General features: G+C 44.0%; 1 protein-coding gene across 1 annotated transcript in view; it reads left to right on the forward strand.

The window, feature by feature from the left end:
* Positions 1-11,797: 11,797 nt before the first annotated feature.
* The window catches only part of RGS5 (regulator of G protein signaling 5), a 52,056-nt gene continuing 42,928 nt past the window's right edge, over positions 11,798-20,925 (forward strand). The window contains exon 1 of the mRNA XM_003999541.6: positions 11,798-11,949. Within this exon, the coding sequence (XP_003999590.1) occupies positions 11,906-11,949 (44 nt within the window). The 5' untranslated portion in view covers positions 11,798-11,905. The remainder of the gene's footprint in view (positions 11,950-20,925) is intronic.

The raw sequence follows: 20,925 nt of genomic DNA on the forward strand, positions 1-20,925 counted from the left end.
TCACACTAAAACAAACCTTTATAAAAGCCCAATGTCAAAAAACAAACAGCAATATACAAACGTTGTTGTATAGATATACAAAAGTGAATAGCAAATAAGAGGCGAAGGTATGGAGATTGAATGTGGAAAAAACTCTTTAAAGAGTTTTGATCACAAGGGGAGGAGAAGTAGAGGTGGTTGTGCACAGGGAGCTGAGATCAAGGGTAAGTCCTCGAAGACGAGGGACACTAGAGCAGGTTGAATGGTAATGGAGAGTGAGCCAGAGAAAGGGAAAGACAGATGATGGAGAAAACAAGAGGCGGATTATCCAAGGGAGCAAGGCCCCTGGTAGCTTCAAGGAAGGAGGTATTTGGGGACGGGAATACAAAGGAGTTCATTTTTGAAAGTTTCAACTTCTATTTTGTTCTCAAATAAAGTATGATGCCGACCTTGAGGAGAAGGGGTCAGACGGTTCTTTCAGCAAGTGGGAAAAGGAACTTACTAGAACAAGCGAGGAGACTTGCTGGGGAGAGCTGAGTACCATTGGAAGGCGTGGATCACGAAATTGACATGAAACCTGTCTCCCCATGTGAAAACCTATACAATTCTCAAGGATGTGCGATTGCTCAGTGAAATTGGACTTGGGTTTTTCCATATGAACAAATAAGAGGGAGCAGGTGTCAACAGTGTGGGCAGTGTTTGGCAAAGAGCGATCATACTTTAGTTTCCTGAGGTCTCACCCGAGAGAGGAGGGGGGCAGGCTAGTGAGGAAGTAGAGAGTCCAATAGACTGGTGATTGGATGAGGTCAAAAGATTGTTTTAATGGGGTTGCTCCAATCAAAGAGAATGAAATCTGGCCATTTGCAACAACATGGATGGAGCTAGAGTGTATCATGCAAAGCGAAATAAGTCAGTCAGAGAAAGACAAATGCCACATGATTCCACTCATACGTGGAATTAAGAAACAAACCAGATGAACATATGGGATGGGGAGGGGAAGAGAGAGGGAAACAAGCCATGAGAAACTCTTAAATGTAGAGAACAAACTGAGGGTTGATGGAGGGAGGTGGGTGGGGGATGGGCTAGATGGGTATTGAGTATTAAAAAGGGCACTTGTCGGGATGAGCACTGAGTGTTGTACGTAAGAGACGAATCCCTGAATTCTATTCCTGAAACCAACATTGCACTCTACGTTAACTAGCTAGAATGTAAATAAAAGATTGGAAGCAAAAAAATAAGGGGGTTACTCTGTTAATTAATCTTGTAGAAGAAGAGATGGTGGCATGCCAGGAAATTTTCATTTTCTTTCTTTCTTTCTTTCTTTCTTTCTTTCTTTCTTTCTTTCAGGGCTGGGAATACTGCTGTTCCACACGAAATCCGTTTTGTGTCCTGGAGAGACAAAGAGAATGAGTAGCGCTCAGTGTCTGCCAATCTTAGAGGATGAGTTGGTCTTGTGAGAGCAGGGAGGTCTATGAAGCCACGGTGTATAAAGCAAGGGAGAAAATGAAATTACCTCCTAATCCTGAAATGCACCGAATGTGAAGACAGACAAGACAAGACAAGACAAGACAAGACAAGACGGAAGGGGAAGGGGAAGGGGAAGGGAAAGGGGAAAGGGAAAGGGAAGGGAGGGGAAGGGAAGGGAAGGGAAAGGAAGGGAAAGGAAGAAAAGAGAAAGGGAAGGGAAGAGAAGAGAAGAAAAGAGAAAGGGAAGGGAAGGGAAGAGAAGAGAAGAGAAGAGAAGAGAAGAGAAGAGAAGAGAAGAGAAGAGAAGAAAAAAGAAAAGGAAAAGAAAAGAAAAGAAAAGAAAAGAACAAAAGAAAATCCTCAAATTCGAGGAACAGCTCCATTTCAGTTAAGCCCAGGAAGTGGCAGGAAGGGTAAGAGAGGAAGCTAAAGATAAGGCAAGCACGCGAATGTGTAAAGTTCAACAGAAGAGCCAGCAATATGAACGGGAGAGAGAAAGGGTCTGAATAGCACAAGGTTAATAGTTGGCGAACAGGAAGGCTTTACTTCTGGAAGTGCCTGAAGTCAAGAGGATGTGAAACATGGTGATGTTGAAGCCTGGTCGTATCTAAGAGGAGGGGGTGTGGGGTCTGTGGCTGAGTTCTGGTTGCTTAGGTTGGGTGGCATACCGGTTCCCAGGACAGGCATCCCCTCAGGCTACGTGCAGACCTTTGGGGGAGTGATGAGCACGTTGCTGTTCAGTCTTCACAGAGGGTCTGGCGATCTATGACAACAGCAGGGCCGCCTAGTACAGCTGTGGGGGTTGCCCTCTGCACAAGAGCACACGGCAAGAAAGGAGGCTGGGGGTGAGACTCTGCCAGATCCCCACCAACGAAGCTGTGCAGTTAGATGTTTCTCCCCCCGCCCCCCAGAACGGCCTCTCTTTTCCAGTCCTCACGAAGGTGCTAGCCCTGGGCGATGCTATAATATTTGGAAGTATTGCCATTTATTTGACTCACTTTGTATTTTCCGTCACAGATATTTACTGATACAAGTACTCCATTCTACATGCTTTGGGGGACTCGGAGACCAGACACGCTCACTGTTTAGCCTCAGGGAGCTGACATTCTGCTTCCGACCTAGGGCACAAATGGCTGTACCCTCCCAGATTCAGAAGCGCAGCATGCTAGAAACGGACGAGCACTTGGAGGCCTTCTCTCCAAATCCCTCACTCAGATGTGGGAGCCCAAACAAAGCAAACAAGTAAACAAACAAAAAACCCCACAAAACCACGAAAAGAAAACAAAAAAAATACTTGCCAGGAAGTCGGAGGTAAAAGATTGGAAGATACACCCTCACCCCAAAGCTCCTGTTTATTTCGTAGAAGAGGGAATTAAGTCCAGACATTTCGGCTCAGGCAGTTCAAGAAAGGCCTTGTTTTTAAAATGTCCTCCGGTGCTAATTTGGATAATATTTGTAGTGAGAACGTGGACTTACAGAACGTTCTCCCAACAGAAACGATTTGTCAGGGGAGGATGCTGTTCTCCAGGGAAAGGACAGCCTTTTCAACAGCCACGGCTGACCTTGAGGATAAATACGACATCAGGGTAATGATACCAGAAAAGCAGCTCTCACAGAATTATGTTGGCTGTCTGTGCCCTTTAGAGACAGAGCAAGGCTCCTCGTTTTCAGTGTCTTCTAGAAGCAAAAAAGCATGGAGTCTGGACCCAATTCCATCCTTCTTCTGACTTAGTATATGGAGTGAGAGACCCCTGCAATTTCCGTGGGAATTATCCTGTTCTGCCACTGAGTGCTGTTCAGATACGGTGAGGCACTCCCGTATCTGAACAGAGAGTTCTAGCCATCAAAATATTTCATAATTTAATATGATACGGGGTTGCCAGTTCCAATTCTTCCATGAACCAAGTAGAAAGAGTGGATGGGAATATTTCCAAAGCATCTGTGCTCCCCCCTCCTCCTTAACTGAGACGACTAGGGCTCCAAAGACACCTGCTCATCTTCTGTTCCCTTCATCACACATTTTCCTAGAATTGTTCTTTCATGTTCCTTCCACTCTGTCTCGGCCGGATCTGCCTCCTTTCCCAACCTCAGCCGGCCCACCCCACTCACCCTGTAGACATACTCATACCTCATTCATCCTTTTAAAGATAATTCTTATCCTTAGTGCTGTTCAAGTTACAGACACTTCGCTCCTTCCAATCACCCCCAAACCTCTTGAAAGAATAGGCTTTGCTCCTGGCTTCAACTCCCTCAACTCCCATTCGTGAGCAAATTTCTTAAAAGTGGAGTTCTGCACACACAACTTCACAGACATTGTGATCTTCGGGATCAGGCTACCAGCGGGGATAAAACGTGTGACAAAGTGCACCCCACTTCCTCCCGCTTCGTCCCAGCTCAGGCCAGGAATCCTAGTGCTCTTCCTGTAGGCCTTCCATATGCACAATCCAGATTTAAACTATTCCCCATCTCATCCACCATGTTCCATCAACACAAGACAAGACGTGGTTGAAGACTAGTGCATCTAGCATAGCCTGGCAGACAACAGAGGAACCTGTCCATCCTACGGCCTCTGAAACCCAGGACACCTGGTTAAAAATTCCCACAGGGGGCACCTGGGTAGCTCAGTCGGTTAAGCATCTGACTTTGGCTCAGGTCATGATCTCGCACTTCATGGGTTTGAGCCCCACGTCAGGCTCTGTGCTGACAGCTCAGAGCCTGGAGCCTGCTTTGGATTCTGTGTCTCCCCCCCCCCCCCACCCATTCCCCACTCATGCTCGCTCGCTCTCTCTCAAAAATAAACATGAAAAAAATTTGTTGTAAGTTTCCACGGGAGGTTAGTCTACAAAAGAACTAAATTCTATAACCAGCCCAACTTTTTTTTTTAAAGAAATATAAAAATTTGTAAAATGTACTCCCATAGATCTTTGCTGAAAAAAAACTACTAAAACAAGAAGGAAAATGAGCTGACAAAGAGTGGGAGACAAAAAGCAACATGAGCAACAACAACAGAAAATCAGTGTGACGTAAGAATGTACTGGAAGGGTAAACTTCCATTAACTTACTAATTCATGGATTTTTTTTAGTATAATTTATTGTCAAGATAGCTAACATACAGTGTATCCAGTGTGCTCTTGGCTTCGGAAGTAGATCCCATGATTCATCACTTACATACAACACCCTGTGCTCATCCCAACAAGTGCCCTCCTCAATGCCCATCACCCATTTTCCCCTCCCCCACTGCCTCCCCCTATCAACCCTCAGTTTGTCCTCTATATTTCAGAGTCTCTTATGGTTTGACTCCTTCTCAGTTTGTAACTTTTTTTTTCCTTCCCTTCCCCCATAGTCTTCTGTTAATTTTCTCAAATTCCACACATGAGTGAGAACATATGGTATCTGTCTTTCTCTGCCTGACTTATTTCACGTAGCATCACACTCTCCAGTTCCATCCACGTTGCTACAAATGGCCATATTTCATTTTTTCTCATTGCCACATAGTGCTCCATTGTGTATATAAACCACAATTTCTTTATCCATTCATCAGTCAATGGACATTTGGGCTCTTTCCATAATTTGGCTATTGTTCATAGCTTTACTATTAACATGGGGGTACAAGTGCCCCTATGCATCAGCACTCCTGTATCCTTTGGATAAATTCCTAGTAGTGCTATTGCTGGGTCGTAGGGTAATTCTATTTTTAATGTTCTGAGGAACCTCCACACTGTTTTCCAGAGTGGCTGCACCAGTTTGCATTCCCACCAGCAGTGCAAGAGGGTTCCCATTTCTCCACATCCTCGCCAGCATCTGTTGTTGCCTGAGTTGTTAATTTTAGCCACTCTGGCTGGTGTCAGGTGGTATCTCAATGTATTTTGATTTGTATTTCCCTGATGATGAGCGATGTTGAGCATCTTTTCATGTTTTTTTTTTTCCTTTAGCTGGAAAATACCAACAGGTGAGAAGGAAGAATTATACCCAAGTAAGGTTTTTGTTTTATTTGGAGGGAGGATAGAGACAATGAGTAATGTTGAGACTGTTAAAATTAATTGACTGTGTATTAAAAATCTATGAGTGGCCATTAAATAATAAAATGTATAATTATCAAATGAGCAAAGCATAATAAAAGGAATAAAGAAACTCTGTCTCAAATAGAAGGTTAGAAAAAAGGAAAGTGTTAATGCAAAATAAGATTGTAAAAACACATTCAAATATATTATTGATCAAATGGAAAAAAACTATACTTACCAATTATTAAGGGACATAGGTTATCAGACTTGAAACATAAAGAAATATGCTATTTAATTTAAAATAAAGTAATAAAGACCCAGAAATGGTGAACAAAGGCAAGTAGTAACCAAAACAAAGGTGAGGTAGAAATGTTAATATCAAACAATACAGATTTTAGAGCAAAATTAATTGGGAGAGACAGTGACAGATTTATAAACAGATTTTTTTAAATTAAAAGGTATAGTGCTAATGATCTGGTGGGCATTTAACAATATAGTTTCATAACAAACAAAGCAAATACTATCTTAGTCACCGGAAGAAATTGAAAAATCCATGTTCAATTGGGAAGTATTAAAATATCTCCATCAGGAACTGATAAAGAGACATAATGAGTAAGCATGGATAAGGTTTGAATAAAAGGGATAATTATAAGAAAGATGTGTAGAACCTTGTACACCCAATAAAAAGAGCACATATATTTTTCTAAGCGTATGAGGAATATTTACTAAAAGTTGACCTATACGCAACAGATTTTAACAGAATTAAAAATCAAAGACCATATTATCTCAACTGCCATGTCATCAAAGTCCATAATAAAAAATTTTACGTTAAAAACTGTACTTTTAGAAAGTAAAATGCAGTAGGGGGCACCTGGGTGGCTCAGTCGGTTGAGCATCTGACTCTTAATTTTGGCTCAGGCTATGATCTCACAGTCACGAGATTGAGCCCTGTGTCAGGCTCTTTGCTGAGCAAGGAGCCTGCCTGGGATTCTCTCTCTCCCTCTCTCTGTACCCCTCCTCCAAACTCTCTCTTTCTCTCTCAAAATAAATAATTTTTTTGAAAAAAAGAAAAAAGAAAGAAAGTAGAATACAATAACTAAGAACCCACACTTTTTTTTTTTAGTAATCCTGGTTAAAAGGATAGTTTACTTAAAAATATAAAATACTTGAACTAAATAATATATCAACATTGCATAGTGCAACTGAAATAATATTAAAGATCAGACAATTTATGCCTTTGAGTAGGAAAAAAAAACTGAGTACAATCTAGCCAAGTGTTTAAATTATAAACTAATTTTTAAAACGTACATGATAGGGGTGCCTGGGTCAAGCATCTGACTCCTGATTTCAGCTCAGGTCACGATCTTGAAGTTCGTGAGTTCAAGCCCTGCGTCAGGCTCTGTGCTGACAGCGCAGAGCCTGCTTGGGATTTTCTCTCTCCCCTCTCTTTCTGCCCCTACCCCACTCGCATGCTCTCTCTCTCTCTCTCTCTCTCTCTCTCTCTCTCTCTCAAAATAAATAAACTTAAAAAAATAAATAAAACATACTCAATAGAACAAACATTTAAAAAATAGAAGATAGGAAACAATAAAGATACAAACACTGAGTAATAAAATAGGAAACAAAAGACATAACCAAAAACATAACAAAAATTAGTTGTTTGAGAGGCTAACAGATAGAATAAACTTCTGGAAAGAAAGGAAGAGAGGAAAAACAAAGAAACAAAGAATACCAGGGTGGAGAGGCATAAAAACCCAAAGTAGAGATTTTCTAAAAATTAAGACGTGGTACAAATGAACTTGGACACCTAGATGAAATAGACAATTTTCCAGAAAAATGCCAATTGCCAAAATTGACCCAAGAAGAAATAGAAGACTAAATTAAATTTGTGGCTGTTAGTAAAACTAAAATGGCAATGTAAAATACACTCTTTCAAAAAACCCGAAGGCCAAGTAGCTCTTCAAGTTTTATTTACTACATTTTTACAGAACAGATGTGGACCTCTATCTTTGTATTTATTTTTCTCTGTCTCCTGTGCTAAGAATGGTGTATTAGTCTCTGATGATTAAGGTGTTTCTATCGAACAGAAGGGAGGTTGCTGAGTTTGTTATTTGGTATAAAAAATCTATAATTTTAGCATTTCCATCATGAATTGTGGCTGTTAAGGCTTAAAAAGTATTTTCCATTGCCACGTTTGATACTTTTTGGCTTGAATTCTTTGTATTAGATCAGAATCACTTCTCCTACTTTCCTGTTTTCGTGCCTCCCTTTAGGCCTTGGTCCTTCTCTTTGTTTTTAACTTTTCTCAATAACTTTGTGTGTTCCTCAACTACAGAATATAGTTGGGTTTTACTTTGTAAGTCTAATGAGAACTTTCCTTTGAATAGGAGATTGACACCCACTCACATTTACTGATACAACTTAAATTTTTGGTCTTAACTCTGTCATGATATCGTATGATGATGTGTGTTTTGTAGCATTTTCTATTTTTCGTTCTCTGTGAAATGTCTATTCTCTGCTCTTTATCATCTTTCTTTTCATTTTGGTATGTAGAAGGATTTGTATTTTTGTCCTAATGGTTACCTTTGTATGTGTACTGTTCTTGGTGCTTTCATTCCGTTTCTTGATTTCACCTGTTCCTATCTCGCTTACCAGATTTTGTGGGGATCCTTTACCACTGACCCTATGCCTCGCCAACAGTCGGTGACCCAATTCTACTTTTCTCTTTCGTCTCCTTTCTCCCATTTCCAGTTCCATCATTTGTATAAAGACGTTTTGCATAGCAATATGGAAAAGCCAATCGGCGAAAGAACAGATTGTTTTAAAAGCGAGAATAAACTACAGGAAGAAAACAAGTGTTGCAGCCACAAGTATGAATAGAAGCTCAAATCCACGAGGCATTAGAAAGGCACAAATTAGAATGGTATGGGGTTTTTGTTTGTTTTTTGGTTTTGCCTAGCCAAAAAAAAAGGGGGGGGCGGAAACTAAAGCCTGGCAAATGTCGTATATTGGGGAAAGTGAGAGGAAAATGATGCTTCCGTGCATTCCCTGCTGGGGGTCCAAATTGGTCTGACCGCGTTATAGTTTTGTAGTAGAACATCTACTAATTACACTTTGTAGAATACATTGTAGAGCGACTCTTCCCTCCAGGAGACATAGTCAGGAATATTAATTGAAGTCCTTTTGCCAGAAGCAAACACTTGGAAATGACCCAAGTGTTCAATAGTAGGTCTGCAGAGAAATGCAACTACGTACGCATATAATAAATTCTCTCCAGCAACTGTGAGAGATAAACTGGAGGTAGAGCGTGAACTCCTGCTTGCTGTGTTAGTATTGATGCTTTTTAACCCTCAACAACTTCATCTTCATTTAAAAGATCAGAGTGGGGGCGCCTGGGGGGCTCAGTCGGTTGAGCGTCCGACTTCATCTAGGGTCACGATCTCTCAGTTCGTGGGGTCGAGGTCCGCGTCGGGCTCTGTGCTGACAGCTCGGAGCCTGGAGCCTGCTTCGGATTGTGTCTCCCTCTCTCTCTGCCCCTCCCCCGCTCATGCTCTGTCTCTCTGTCTCTGCCAAAAATAAATAAACATTAAAAAAAAATAAAAAAAAAATAACAACCTGTTGACAGGGCGTACTTCTGGGTGGCAGATTTACAAATTGAACCAGTATATCAATTAAAAAATTCGTCAGAAAGAAAGAAATCAAACAGCTATTACAGGCGCTCTTAGCTGCCCTTAGGGAGAAACTCAGAAGTCAGAAGAGGGGGATCAGTGGGTGGATGTCTGTTCACCGTCCACAGGAGCCCAGAGGTTTCCAGATCAGAGATCCTCCCCACCAAGCGCCATCATGGGTTACAAAAGGCATCTCGGGATATGTGGGTGGCTCAGTCAGTGAAGCATCGAACTTCAGTTCAGGTCATGATGTCACAGTTCTTGAGTTCAAGCCCCACAACAGGCTCTGCGTTGTAAGAACAGAGCCCACTTCGGATCCTCTGGCTCCCTCTCTTCTCTGCCTCTCCCCTGCACACTCTCTGTCTCTCAAAAATAAATAAATGTTTTTTAAAAATTAAAAAAAAAGGCATCTCAATAAATGTGTTACCAATAATAGTTACACAGGAGCACCTGAGTGGCTCAAACCGTTGAGCGTCAGACTCTTGATTTCAGCTCAAGTCAGGATCCCGGGGTCACGGAATCCTGCCCTGAAGAGGGCTCTGTGCTGAGTGTGGAGTCTGCTTAAGATGCTCTCTCTCTCTCTCTCTCTCTCTCTCTCTCTTTTTCTCTCTCTCTTTTTCCCTCCACCCCTCTCCTTCATTCACCCACTCTCTTTTGAAAATAAAAAAAAGATGCATCTCTAAAAAATAATAATCATAATAGTTCAATAGCCAGATGCATGATTTAGTTAAGAAAATGAATCACGGCCGTTCTGTGGGGTAGGCGGGAAAACTTTCCATTATCCCCACTACTTCCGGTTCCGTAGCCAATTCCTCCCTCTGTAGTACCTAGCGCTTTGCGGTCTGGACCTCTGTGGCGTCCTGCAAAACACACGGATACCTTTTGGAGTTGTTCTCTGAATTCTATTCCCTGCTTCTTTAGTAACCACTCCTAGCCGCCCCTTTTGGCCTTTTACAAAGACATCAAAACCACTCCGAATGTGACCCCCTGTTTCCCTTTCCCGGTGGTATTATATAGCTTTATATATTTTTCATACATTTACTATCATTTTGAGGGATGTTCAGGAGGGAGAGGAGAAAAACATTGTTTTATTTGTTTTACAAGGAACTCCAAACTTATTTCACAGGAGTGTAATGGTTAATTTTAAGACATCACCCTCCATTGCTCTACATCGCTTGTTTTTCGTATTATGCTCTCCTCGAGGATCCTTAAATAGCAAGCGGTAACTTAAGCTCTTGCCCCAAAGAGTCTCCTCTGGTAGTCTAGATACTCCCAACCTGAGACTCAAGGTCAACAACACTGTTCATAATCTCTACGAACACTGCGTTCCATCGCGCACAAGAGTTGACCTGCAGGTGTTTGCGCAGCCAGGAAATGGCAGAATCCGGACAGTTGCATTTAGTGGAAGCAATATCTGTAAATGTCGACATGCCTGATGTTGTGCTAAGTGCTGGGGTTACAAAGGTGAAGGTGACAGGGTTCCTCGCTAATAAAATATCTGATGTAGAGCTGTGGTCCTCAAGCCTTTTTGATTACAAAGTATAGTCAGAAACACAGCTTATCTAACGACCTTGTTCATACACCCACATTGATAATTAAAGCAAAAATTTCAGGAAACAATGTTTCAGTTTCTTCATGCAATGTACTTGCATATGTGTCTGCTATAATCTATTTAATTTAGAACGTTAGATCACAATACGCTTATATTGATTTTACAAGCCAACAACGGGCCCTGACCAACAGTGTAAAACAAATGATTTCAGACAACAGGGAACACTGTGAGAATCATCTTGAGCTCTAAATGTAGAGTTTTTCTTCCAGATGCTAATGGTGCTGTTTATTTTTAGCTTGGACGCCTGCCCACCCCTCAGGGCGTTGTGTTCATTTATCAACCCCCTGGGTCCTGACCGGACGAAACACAAGTCAGGTAACTTTTGGTGGAAATAATCCTGGAGTGAAAGGAGGCAGGGAAAGGTTGAAGGGCAAGGGAAGGCAGCCGGGCTCGGGATGGGTAGCGGGGGCTGGGTCCACGGAATTACCTGAAGACGTTATCAAAGTAAAGAACAATCAGAAGACCAACTACAGAATCAGGGGGACTTGGGGTAACACCTGGCGGATAGAACGGCGTGGGGTGTTTTATCTCTTATGTCACTAAGCTCGAGGCTCGTTTCCTCCCCCACATCTTGTCTGGCTGCCCTGGAGAGCTTGCACATTTTGGTCGTTCCTCCATGGCTCGCTTACGTTGCATTGATGTGATGTTTTGGGGTCTCGAGAGCAGGGGGGTGCCTTTCTTTGAACCCCTAGCATCCCGCTAAGCCTCCTGGCAGCCTGGCACACGGAGATACTCAGGACGCGTCCCCTGGGCTTTTTGAAGTCTCGCCTTCTGCACCGTGACGCGGAGTTGGGCGAACTGCTCTGCAGGGCCCTTGCAGTCCGAACAGGCTATGATTTGGGCAGATCTGGGGTGGCCCCTGGCACTCTGCTCCTCGGTGGGCTCACATTCACGGGTTAAAACCTGAATGACCAGTGCACAGGGGAGGCCCCTGCTGGAGCAGCCGGAGGCTAATGCTGCAGAGACGGGATTCCAGCCTCCTCCTCCAACGGCTGTGCCCCAGCCAGCGATTTCCTCTGAGGTCTGGATTGGTCCAGGGAGCAGCAGAGGGCTGGCAAAGAGCCTCTATATATTCCTCGGAGGGAAAGGCAGCCCCAGACAGTTAAGGAGTTCTCAAAGACTCGCTCTGCTGTGCAGAATCGCGTGTTCAAAACCGAGACGCTGAGCCGCTTGCCACAATGTGCAAAGGACTCGCGGCTTTGCCCCATTCGTGCCTGGAAAGGTGAGAACCAAGTTATTTGGGCTTAAGAGATGGAGATACGGAGAATCTTTGCGCAGGGGTGGATATCCAGAGGCGATAGAGAGCTGTTGTTGTTTGTGCGGAAACAGGTGTGGGATTAGAGATTGGGTCTCGCCTCCTCTCTGCTAACAGCACAGAGGCTTGTAAGATCTGAGCAATAGGAGACAGATAGATGCACCATGGGGTATTTCGTGCATCACTTAAGATCTCGAACTTCATTTCCTCCAAGGAGATGCCTCGTCCATAGGGTGCTTGCTCAGAGTCAGAAGTGTATGGTTAAGAGCAAGAAATACAATATCGAATCGCCTGTGTTTGAATCCCGGTCCTACTGTTTTGTGGGGTCGGGCAATTTATTTACTCTCCGTATCTCAGTTTCCTTCTCTGAAACGGAGATGCCAGTAACCTACCTCGGGGGCTGCTTATGAGGACTGAATGAGTTACTGTATATTAAACCCTCAGCCCACTTCCTGGCACCTAGGAGAACTGTGTAAATGTTAACCTTCATTGATTAATGTGCGTGGACAGAGAGAGAGGCAGGTTTGCCAGGAGGAAGAGGGGATTTCTCATTGTGCTGTGTATCTTGATCCCACTGGATAAAATTAGCCGGAACCCTGGCGAGAAGAAGGCGGTTGGGACACAGAGGTTATTTATTAGCTAGCCTTCCTTTTTAGATAAATGGGAAAATACCTTTGAGGTTCTCTGGTTATCCTTAAGGTAGACAATATTCTGGAGGGAACCCTAAGCATCTGGGCCAAGTAAATAGAAGAAAACAAATATCGGACTCGTTAGAAAAGTTAACCCAACAACCCTACCTGACGCGCAGAAGTAGGGATGTGTATTTTCCTCTTATTTCTTAAGCATGGATTTGATCACATTTGGTGCGAGGCTTCATTATTTAAAGGAAATAAAGTGATCTGTGTGCAACCTAACTCCATCTCTAAAGGCTCTGGCAGTGTTTGCCTAAGAAGGTTGTGTTCCATGGGCTATTTATGATTTCTCTCGTCTCTTACAAGCTCAGGTCTGACCCCTATTACTGTTTTATATCTGATTCATGATCAACCTTAATATTGAATCCCTTTTTGTATCTTTGAGTGCACAGTGACATCCTATGCTCCAGGATATAACTAATGTGCACGTGGGATACTTGAGGGTGGCCAAGGAGCAAGCATGTTTTCCTGGATTGCCTGAACCTTCTCATTCACTGGCATGTGGTAGAATCTTCGAATTGTGTCCTACTCATTCTTGTTTTTTGTGGTCCATTTCCATTGCAAATAGAGTCCGATTTCCAAGGACAATGCTGAGAGGAGTTTTTAGAGGAATGGGATTGTGCAACTGTTAGCACACGTTCGTGGAAAGAGTCTGAGACTATTGGGGCTCCTGGGTGGCTCAGCTGGTTAAGCGTCCGACTTCAGCTCAGGTCATGATCTTGCGGTCCGTGGGTTCGAGCCCCGTGTCGGGCTCTGTGCTGACAGCTCAGCCTGGAGCCTGTTTCAGATTCTGTGTGTGTGTGTCTCTCTCTCTCTGACCCTCCCCGGCTCATGCTCTCTCTCTCTCTCTCTCTCTCTCTCTCTCTCTCAAAAATAAATAAATGTCAAAAAAAAAAAAAAAAGAGCCTGAGACTATCTATTCTAAGGGAAGCATGTTGCTTGAATGAATGCATCCAAACCCATCATCTTTGCTCTCCTCTCTGTCTCTCACCTCCCTCTTCACTAGATGCCCACCCCCCCCCCATTTCTCTCCACATTACAAGAGGAACGTGGGTAGGTCTCAATGCTTAGATAAAGATATCTGAAGACTCATACATAAGAAATTAGGACAATATACATGCATACAAAACTAATCTGTTTATAATGCAAAGCTCTGCTGAAGAGTGAAATTGCACCTTTCAGTTGCTTTGGAAATAAAATTCAGTTTACCGAAGCCAGATTAGCGTGCTGTGATTTATCCTGGTGGAAAGAGGACCGGTGAAGGAGTTAGGAGCAGATTCAGTCTTGTCATTATCTACATTTGCACCCATGGGCAAGTTCTTTCACTGCCCCGGGATTCTATCTTCTTATTGAATCAAGGAGACTTGGATTTGCCATTCTCTAACATCCTTTTCCATTCTAACATAGTTTCAATATGTTCAAAGCACAGTTGAATTCTGTGGCTAGCAAGAGATGCAATTAAAAGGAAATTTATCAAATTGATTTCTCTCTAAACATTTGGGAGCCGAAAAGACTCAATTAATGAAAAATCATCAAGAACCGAACCCTGTGCTGAAATCATGGCTGTGGCAGAAGCCACCTGCTCATAAGAAAGCAAACTTTACTTCGTGTACCGGGAGATTTAATCCCAGAACATATTTCTTTTTTCAACGTGGAGGGAAGCATTAAACCAGAGTCAACTTTTACATAATGATAGAAGCTATTCTTTCTTTCTTTAGATCTTTAAGATCACTGCTTATTAAAACTCAAAGTTGACCTCACGTATTTTTATATATTTAACGAGACCAGTGGGGCGCCTGGGTGGCTCAGTAGGTTAAGCGTCCGACTTCGGCTCAGGTCATGATCTCACAGTTCGTGAGTTTGAGCCCCGCATCAGGCTCCATGCTGGCCATGCACACGTTGTTTCTGTCTCTCCCTCCCCGTCCCCTGCTCCCACTCTCTTTCTCTGTCAAAATAAATAAACTAAAAAAAAAAAAATTAAAAAATAAATATGGCTCTTTGGAAGAAGACAAAAATATTCTAAAATGAAAAGTGTTATGATGATTCCCAAAAAGTTGTTAGTGTAATATAAGCAGCCGGTGTGATTATTATAATTGTTCTCCCTCAGTGCTGACTAGTCCTGTCACCACGTTCACAGTTCACACCAACCCAAGAGGGGAGGAAACAAATAATGAAGACTTGGCTTCTGGCAGAGAGTTTTCCCTGGGATATTAATGAAGTGTCATGAACTCCTTACCTCTGCCAGCGTCTGCTGTAGATCTGATTTCTTTTTTTATTTCTTTTTTTATTGTTTTAATGTTTATATTTGAGAGAGAGACAGAGAGACTGAGAGACTGAGTGCAAGCAGGGGAGGGGCAGAGAGAGAGAGGGAGACACAGAATCCAAAGCAGGCACTAGGCTCCGAGCCATCAGCACAGAGGCCGATGCGGGGCTCAAACTCACGAAACGGGAGATCATGACCTGAGCTGAAGTTAGAGGCTTGACCAACTGAGCCACCTGGGCGCCCCTGATTTCTGTTTAAGGTGGTGAAAATATTTTCAATCCACCGTTCACAGGGAAGCTTCTGGTCATCTCCAGTTTGTGGGAATTTCAGGAGCTGTGCAGGGTTAATAACAAAGGTGATATTTTGGTATTTTTCGTTTATATTTATTTTTACTACACATTCCATTTTTTCCTCCTCTTTGATTTATACGGGTCTAGGTGTGGATAATTTAGAATAGAAAGGCATCTAATAAGCAGGGCCATTAATCAACTAATCTTTTAAGGTTGTTAAGCCGCGTGGAAACACCTTGCTGAGTGGGCCAAGGCTCCTGGGTCTGCAGGATTAAGTAAACCCAGCTTTTTCAAAGGCATGAACACACCCTTGGGCCAACCGTAGAAAGAACACTGTAGCAGTGAAATTGAACAAGTCATAGAACCAGTAAGAGATCACCAAAGAAGCCTACAGAGATAGGGGTGGAGCTTCCAGTTAACGTTAGGATCATGCTTTCTGCAAATAAGTATGAATCTGAACCCTGTTGTAGCTCATCGTCTTGTGATATAATCGCCAATATCAGTCGCCAACTGAAACACTATAATGTTACGGAAGTAAATGAACTAAATTGTTCATAAATTTCAATAAACTAAATAGTTCAATAAAGTTGAGGGGTGGGGAATCACTAAGAATAACTTTGTTTTGATTCTTATTGATGACACAGTATTGATCAGTTCTCTGGATTGCCTTTCAAACCTCCATACTTGCCTTAGGCGTAAGGACAGAGGACCCAGACCCTGCTCTCAAGGAAACTGCAGCCCAGTTAGGGAAAGAAACAAGAAAGCGTATGGAAATTAGCTGAGATCCACTATGAAGGAGTAACTGCACGGAGTTTCCCTGACCACCAAAAGCTCTGAGCCGCCCCCCCTTCCCCCCCAACCCCACAACAGCTTTCGGTGGTCAGGGAAAATTTGCAGGAAGTTGCCAGAAACGATACTTAGGCCAGGCTCACGAACTGAGTCTCAGGAAGGAGTTAGCCAGGCCTATATGGGAAGAGCCCAGAGGAAGAAGGTGTTCCAAGGCCATCTGCAGAACCTACCTGGGCAAAGTCAAGGAGGGGAGAGGGCCCAGGGAGTGTGACTGCTGTTCAGACTCCTTTGTACTCTTGGTGTTATCCCCCTGAGACAAGCACAGAGGGAACTTTGAATTTCTAATCAGTTACCCTCCTGTGCAGCATGTCCTTTTTTACTGTCTCCTGGGGACCTGTCAATTTCCCATCCCCTCCTGTCTGTGAAGATTGAAGAGATCTGCTCAGGAGGAAAGATATTCCCACCCCTTTGCCTAAAGAGTTTATTTACTAAAAAAGACAATCTGCCCTTGGCATATAGTAGGTACTTAATAAATATTTTTGTCTAGAGAACGCATGAATAAATTTACAAGTGGAGACAGACTTGCTCCCAGGGTGGCCTGGTGCTTCCTCCGCTTCCAAAGGGATCGGGAAGATCAACAGTGATATTGGGGGGCTGCCAGGGGACAGAGTGTGCATGTTCCAAAACAAAGAGAGATTTCCGGGGTGGCGGGGATGGCGGGGAGCGGGAGGGGAGGAGTAGGAGAGGGAGGAGGGTGGGGAGGAGACTCCCTCCAGCATTTCTGCAACTTCCATAGGAAAACTGTGTTAAAGAGGTGAGTGTTCTTGTTTCTAGTGAGGGTAGGTGCAGCTGTCGGTGAAGCTTCTAACGCCCTATGACTTTAGCTCTTTCTCGAGCAGTTACTACGCCAGCTTTTCTGATGAAAAGCTTCCTTCCCTAAAGGAGGCACCTCTTCCTCGTCTTTCGGTCAGCCTGGCCTATGTTGAAACACCCGATATCAACTCAAAACACGCTTGGATCCCGGAACCTTCAGTGTGGAAGGATCCTTGAAAGGTCATCTAATTTTTCCGGGGCACCTGGGTGGCTCAGCTGGTTAAGCATCCAACATCAGCTCAGGTCATGATCTCACAGTTTGTGGGTTCGAGCCCCGTATTGGGGTCTCTGCTGACAGCTCGGAGCCTGGAGCCTGCTTCGGATTCTGTGTCTCCCTCTCTCTCTCTGCCCCTCTCCTGCTGGTGCTCTGTCTCTCTTTCTTAAAAGTAAACAAACATTAAAAAATTTTTAAAAATTATCTAATTTTTCCTTCTTTCGCAAACACCACCCACTGTTATGGGATAGCTGATATCTAGGGATGGGGTTAATGTTTCTCCGGCTCTCTGTTCATGGCTTTTGTCTGTCCTGCTGGCCAGAAAGCAAAGGAACTAAACTTTAATTAGTTCCGTCAGAATCAATCCTTAGTAACAGGAACCAGACTCTGGCTGGAGGCCAGAAGATAGCAGGTTCCTATCTCTTTCTTTAAAGTTCCAATCAGTTCTCAGATAACATTGAGCCTGCACTGTATTTTAAAGGCTGAGTCACCCAGAGGATAAAGACAGTGAAAGCCTGTTTTTGACTGCCTGAGATTACACATTTTAGGAATGCTGAAAAAAACCCAGAGTCAAGTAAACCCAGAGAAGGACACAAGCTCACAGTCTGTTCCCTGCCTCCACATTAGTGGTGAGGTGGAGTAAAAAGAACACCGCGCTCGTAACTCTACCTCTGTTATTTCCTCGCTGTGTGAACTCGAGAAAGTCGCTAAACCTCTCCGAGCTTCATCTCCTCATCTGTAAATGAGGATACTTTTCTTGTTGGGGAGAGATGCTATAACCCCTATGAAAGACTTCATTGCCTTCCATCCTTCTTCCTCTCTTCGTGGGTGATCGGGAGTTAAGTCTCAATTATGGGCCAAGGCTTTTGACAAAACTTAGTGACTTTCATCCTTCCTCATTGTAATCTCATCTCTTTTTTGTTTTAATAGTAAAGACGAATTTGTCAGTTAGTACAGTATTTTTACCATTTCATCTACAATTCCTTCAGCAGGTGTCTCCTTTAAGAACAGACCGGCTCTCCACAGAACATTAAAAGACATTAAAAACCAGGACCATACTTAAACATGAACAACTCTTGAATATTTGTAAATATCCAGTAAGCACCCAAATATCCTCAACGGTCTTTTTGCAGTTGGGTTGTGTGAATCGGGACCAAACAAAGATCATACTTTTGTATCGCTATTACTGAATTATATTATTAGGTGGATAAGCACTAGCCATGGATCTAGTGTTCTTTCTGCAATTAACCAGGCTCAGTTATGTAAAAGCACTTCTCACAGAAGCACCTAGAGACTGAGAGGCCAGCGCTTTTATCTGGTGGAGAGACATTAGCAATTGTTGGGGGGGCTGGTGGGCATTAATGGTTTATTTTTGAGAGAGAGAGCGGGGGCGCGAGCATGAGCAGGGGAGGGGCAGAGAGAGGGGAAGGACAGAGGATCCAAAATGGATTCCGTGCTAAAGGCAGTGAGCCCGATGTGGGGCTCGGACTCGCAAACCATGAGATCGTGTCCTGAGCTGAAGTCCGACGTCAACCGACTGAGCCACCGAGGCGCCCCAGAAATCCTATTTTGAAGCGATCTGACAGCAGGTGTGGCGAGGTGGGGTGCACGGTTCACAAACAACGTTGACGTGAGGGGTTTGTGTCCGGCGCCCTTTCGCCCACCCTTCCTGTCGCTTCACGGACTGCAGAAACCTTGTCACAGAGCCTGCCGGGCTCAGATCACGTTAACTAAGCGCCTACTGCACGCAGCTCAACATGACAAGACCTGGAAGCTAGATCTTTTTTCTACTCTTTTACTTGTCAGTTGTGGGGGGTGGGGGGCGGGGTGGGGAGCCCTCTCCCCCATGGGCTGCTCCAGTAGCTCACGTGCAGTTGCCCCAAGACGGAACAGATACCCCTAAATCTCCCCCCAGGCACGGATGACACATAAACCCCAGGCTCACACGCTGGGATGGATTGAGAGACCCTTACCTCACTCCTTAGTCATAGGAGTCATAGGAATAGGCTTCCTGTCTTTTACTTCTCTTTTTCTTGCAATTATTTGTGGAACACAAGAATTTTTAGATGCACGTGCAAAAGGCTCTACACCTCCCGGAGAGGGTACCGGGTGGGGAATACAGGGGTCCTGAGCTGTAACCTTCACTTCCAATAAGCAGCAGAGGGTGAGTTATGAGTCAGGTGCCTCTTGGAATGGTGATGAGGCAATTAACATGACCCTCTTCCTTTCTTCCAGCTTTATCACTTTGTTGTGCTTAATTTGGACACCATGTGTCTTGCGGAAAGAGTGTACTTTTATTCTAATTTTGCATCTCCTCCCAAGTCCTGCAGGAAGGCCAGGGAAGTAACTTTGGGATGCAGCTTCAAGCAGCAATCAATTAAAATGTGCAGTTTTCTTCCACCCACTTTGGATCTCAATGGACTAAATTAAGAACCCCATAGTTCTTAAAAATACTCGTGACACGTCCAGAATAAACTTTCGGTTTGTGAAAAATCTGTATTTATGTGCAGTGGAATGTGATTCTTTTATTTTGGTGAATTCCGTGAAAGGAAAAGATGGTTTCAGTCTCTTGTCAGATCCAGGGGTGATGTAGGTTCACAGGTCATGGATTCGAACAGTCTGTGATTTCGGTACTTTGTTTACAGCTAACCTAAGGAGTGTAAGCTCCTGGAGGGCAGGGAGGGGAATGTGATATGAAGTCACAGACCCACCGGGCCTCGGGGGTGTGGTTCCGTCGATTGCTTTCACACAGCGTCATGTTTTTCTCCAGTCAGTGGAAAGAGTGGCCCTACCCATGCCCTTCCAAATGCCGCCCGGAGCAAGACTCATCCTTTGCCTTAACAGTGAAATAGTTGCCATCCTTGAGGCTAGAACGAGAAGGGTTGAATCGGGATTTCTAGGCCTTTGTATCTGTAACCAGTTCTCATCTACCAGCCGAGTAGATCCTGGAGTCCTCACAGTTCTTGGGGACTGCTTTGGACCCCAAGAATCCGTGCCAGGCATACAGTGCACGATGGCTGTAATTTCTGCCTCCATGAGGACATACAGCTTGCCTCGACCCCAGGCATTAGAAATTGGGTCTTTCCTGGAAGATCTGAAGGTGCAGTCAACCTAATCATAGGATGCCTGTGTCATCAGCACAGCTGATGCACATGGGACTGGGTTTATTGGCTCTGACCAGAGGGCTCCTGGAAAGCTCAGACAGGCTGTTTCTTCGCAAAGCATTCTATCCAGTTCCCCGGTCAGGATAAAAGAACTTGGCCTGACATTCTTTTTTTTTCTCCTTCAACAAGGAAATAGTGCAGGGTTGAAAGGATTCAGCCAAGCAGTCTCTAAATGCTTTGGGCAGGCAACATCTGACCATCCCGATGGTTCCCTGAATAGTAAAAGAGGTCAAGGCCATCGGTCTATATTCTACCCGTTCTTCTCTCTCCTATCGGACTGCTTCCCGGGACACTTCTCAAACGACACCTAGCCCGTCTGGACAGAGTCTCACTCAGATCCTCAAACTCTGCCTTCCAGAAAGATGTTGGAACCACCACACTCAAGTCAGATGAGGAGACGCGGCATGAAGTAAAATACTTGAAAAATGTAAAGTGCTCTCTCCTCTGTAAGTGCGTATTATTGGTAGCAAAGTGGAGCTGTTTTGGTCAGGCTGTTACTTTTTGACATCTTCTTGTGCAGAACATCTGTTTCGGGAGGAGGCCCTTGTCTGTGGGGATTCGGGAAGGTTGGAAAGGATCAAGATGTTCCACTGACAAAGTCATTTGTTGTGTTTGGCAACGTATTTGAAGTGACAGTTAGCAAGAGATACCTGAGTCA

This window comes from Felis catus, chromosome F1 (assembly GCF_018350175.1).
Source record: "Felis catus isolate Fca126 chromosome F1, F.catus_Fca126_mat1.0, whole genome shotgun sequence".
Taxonomy (NCBI): domain Eukaryota; kingdom Metazoa; phylum Chordata; class Mammalia; order Carnivora; family Felidae; genus Felis; species Felis catus.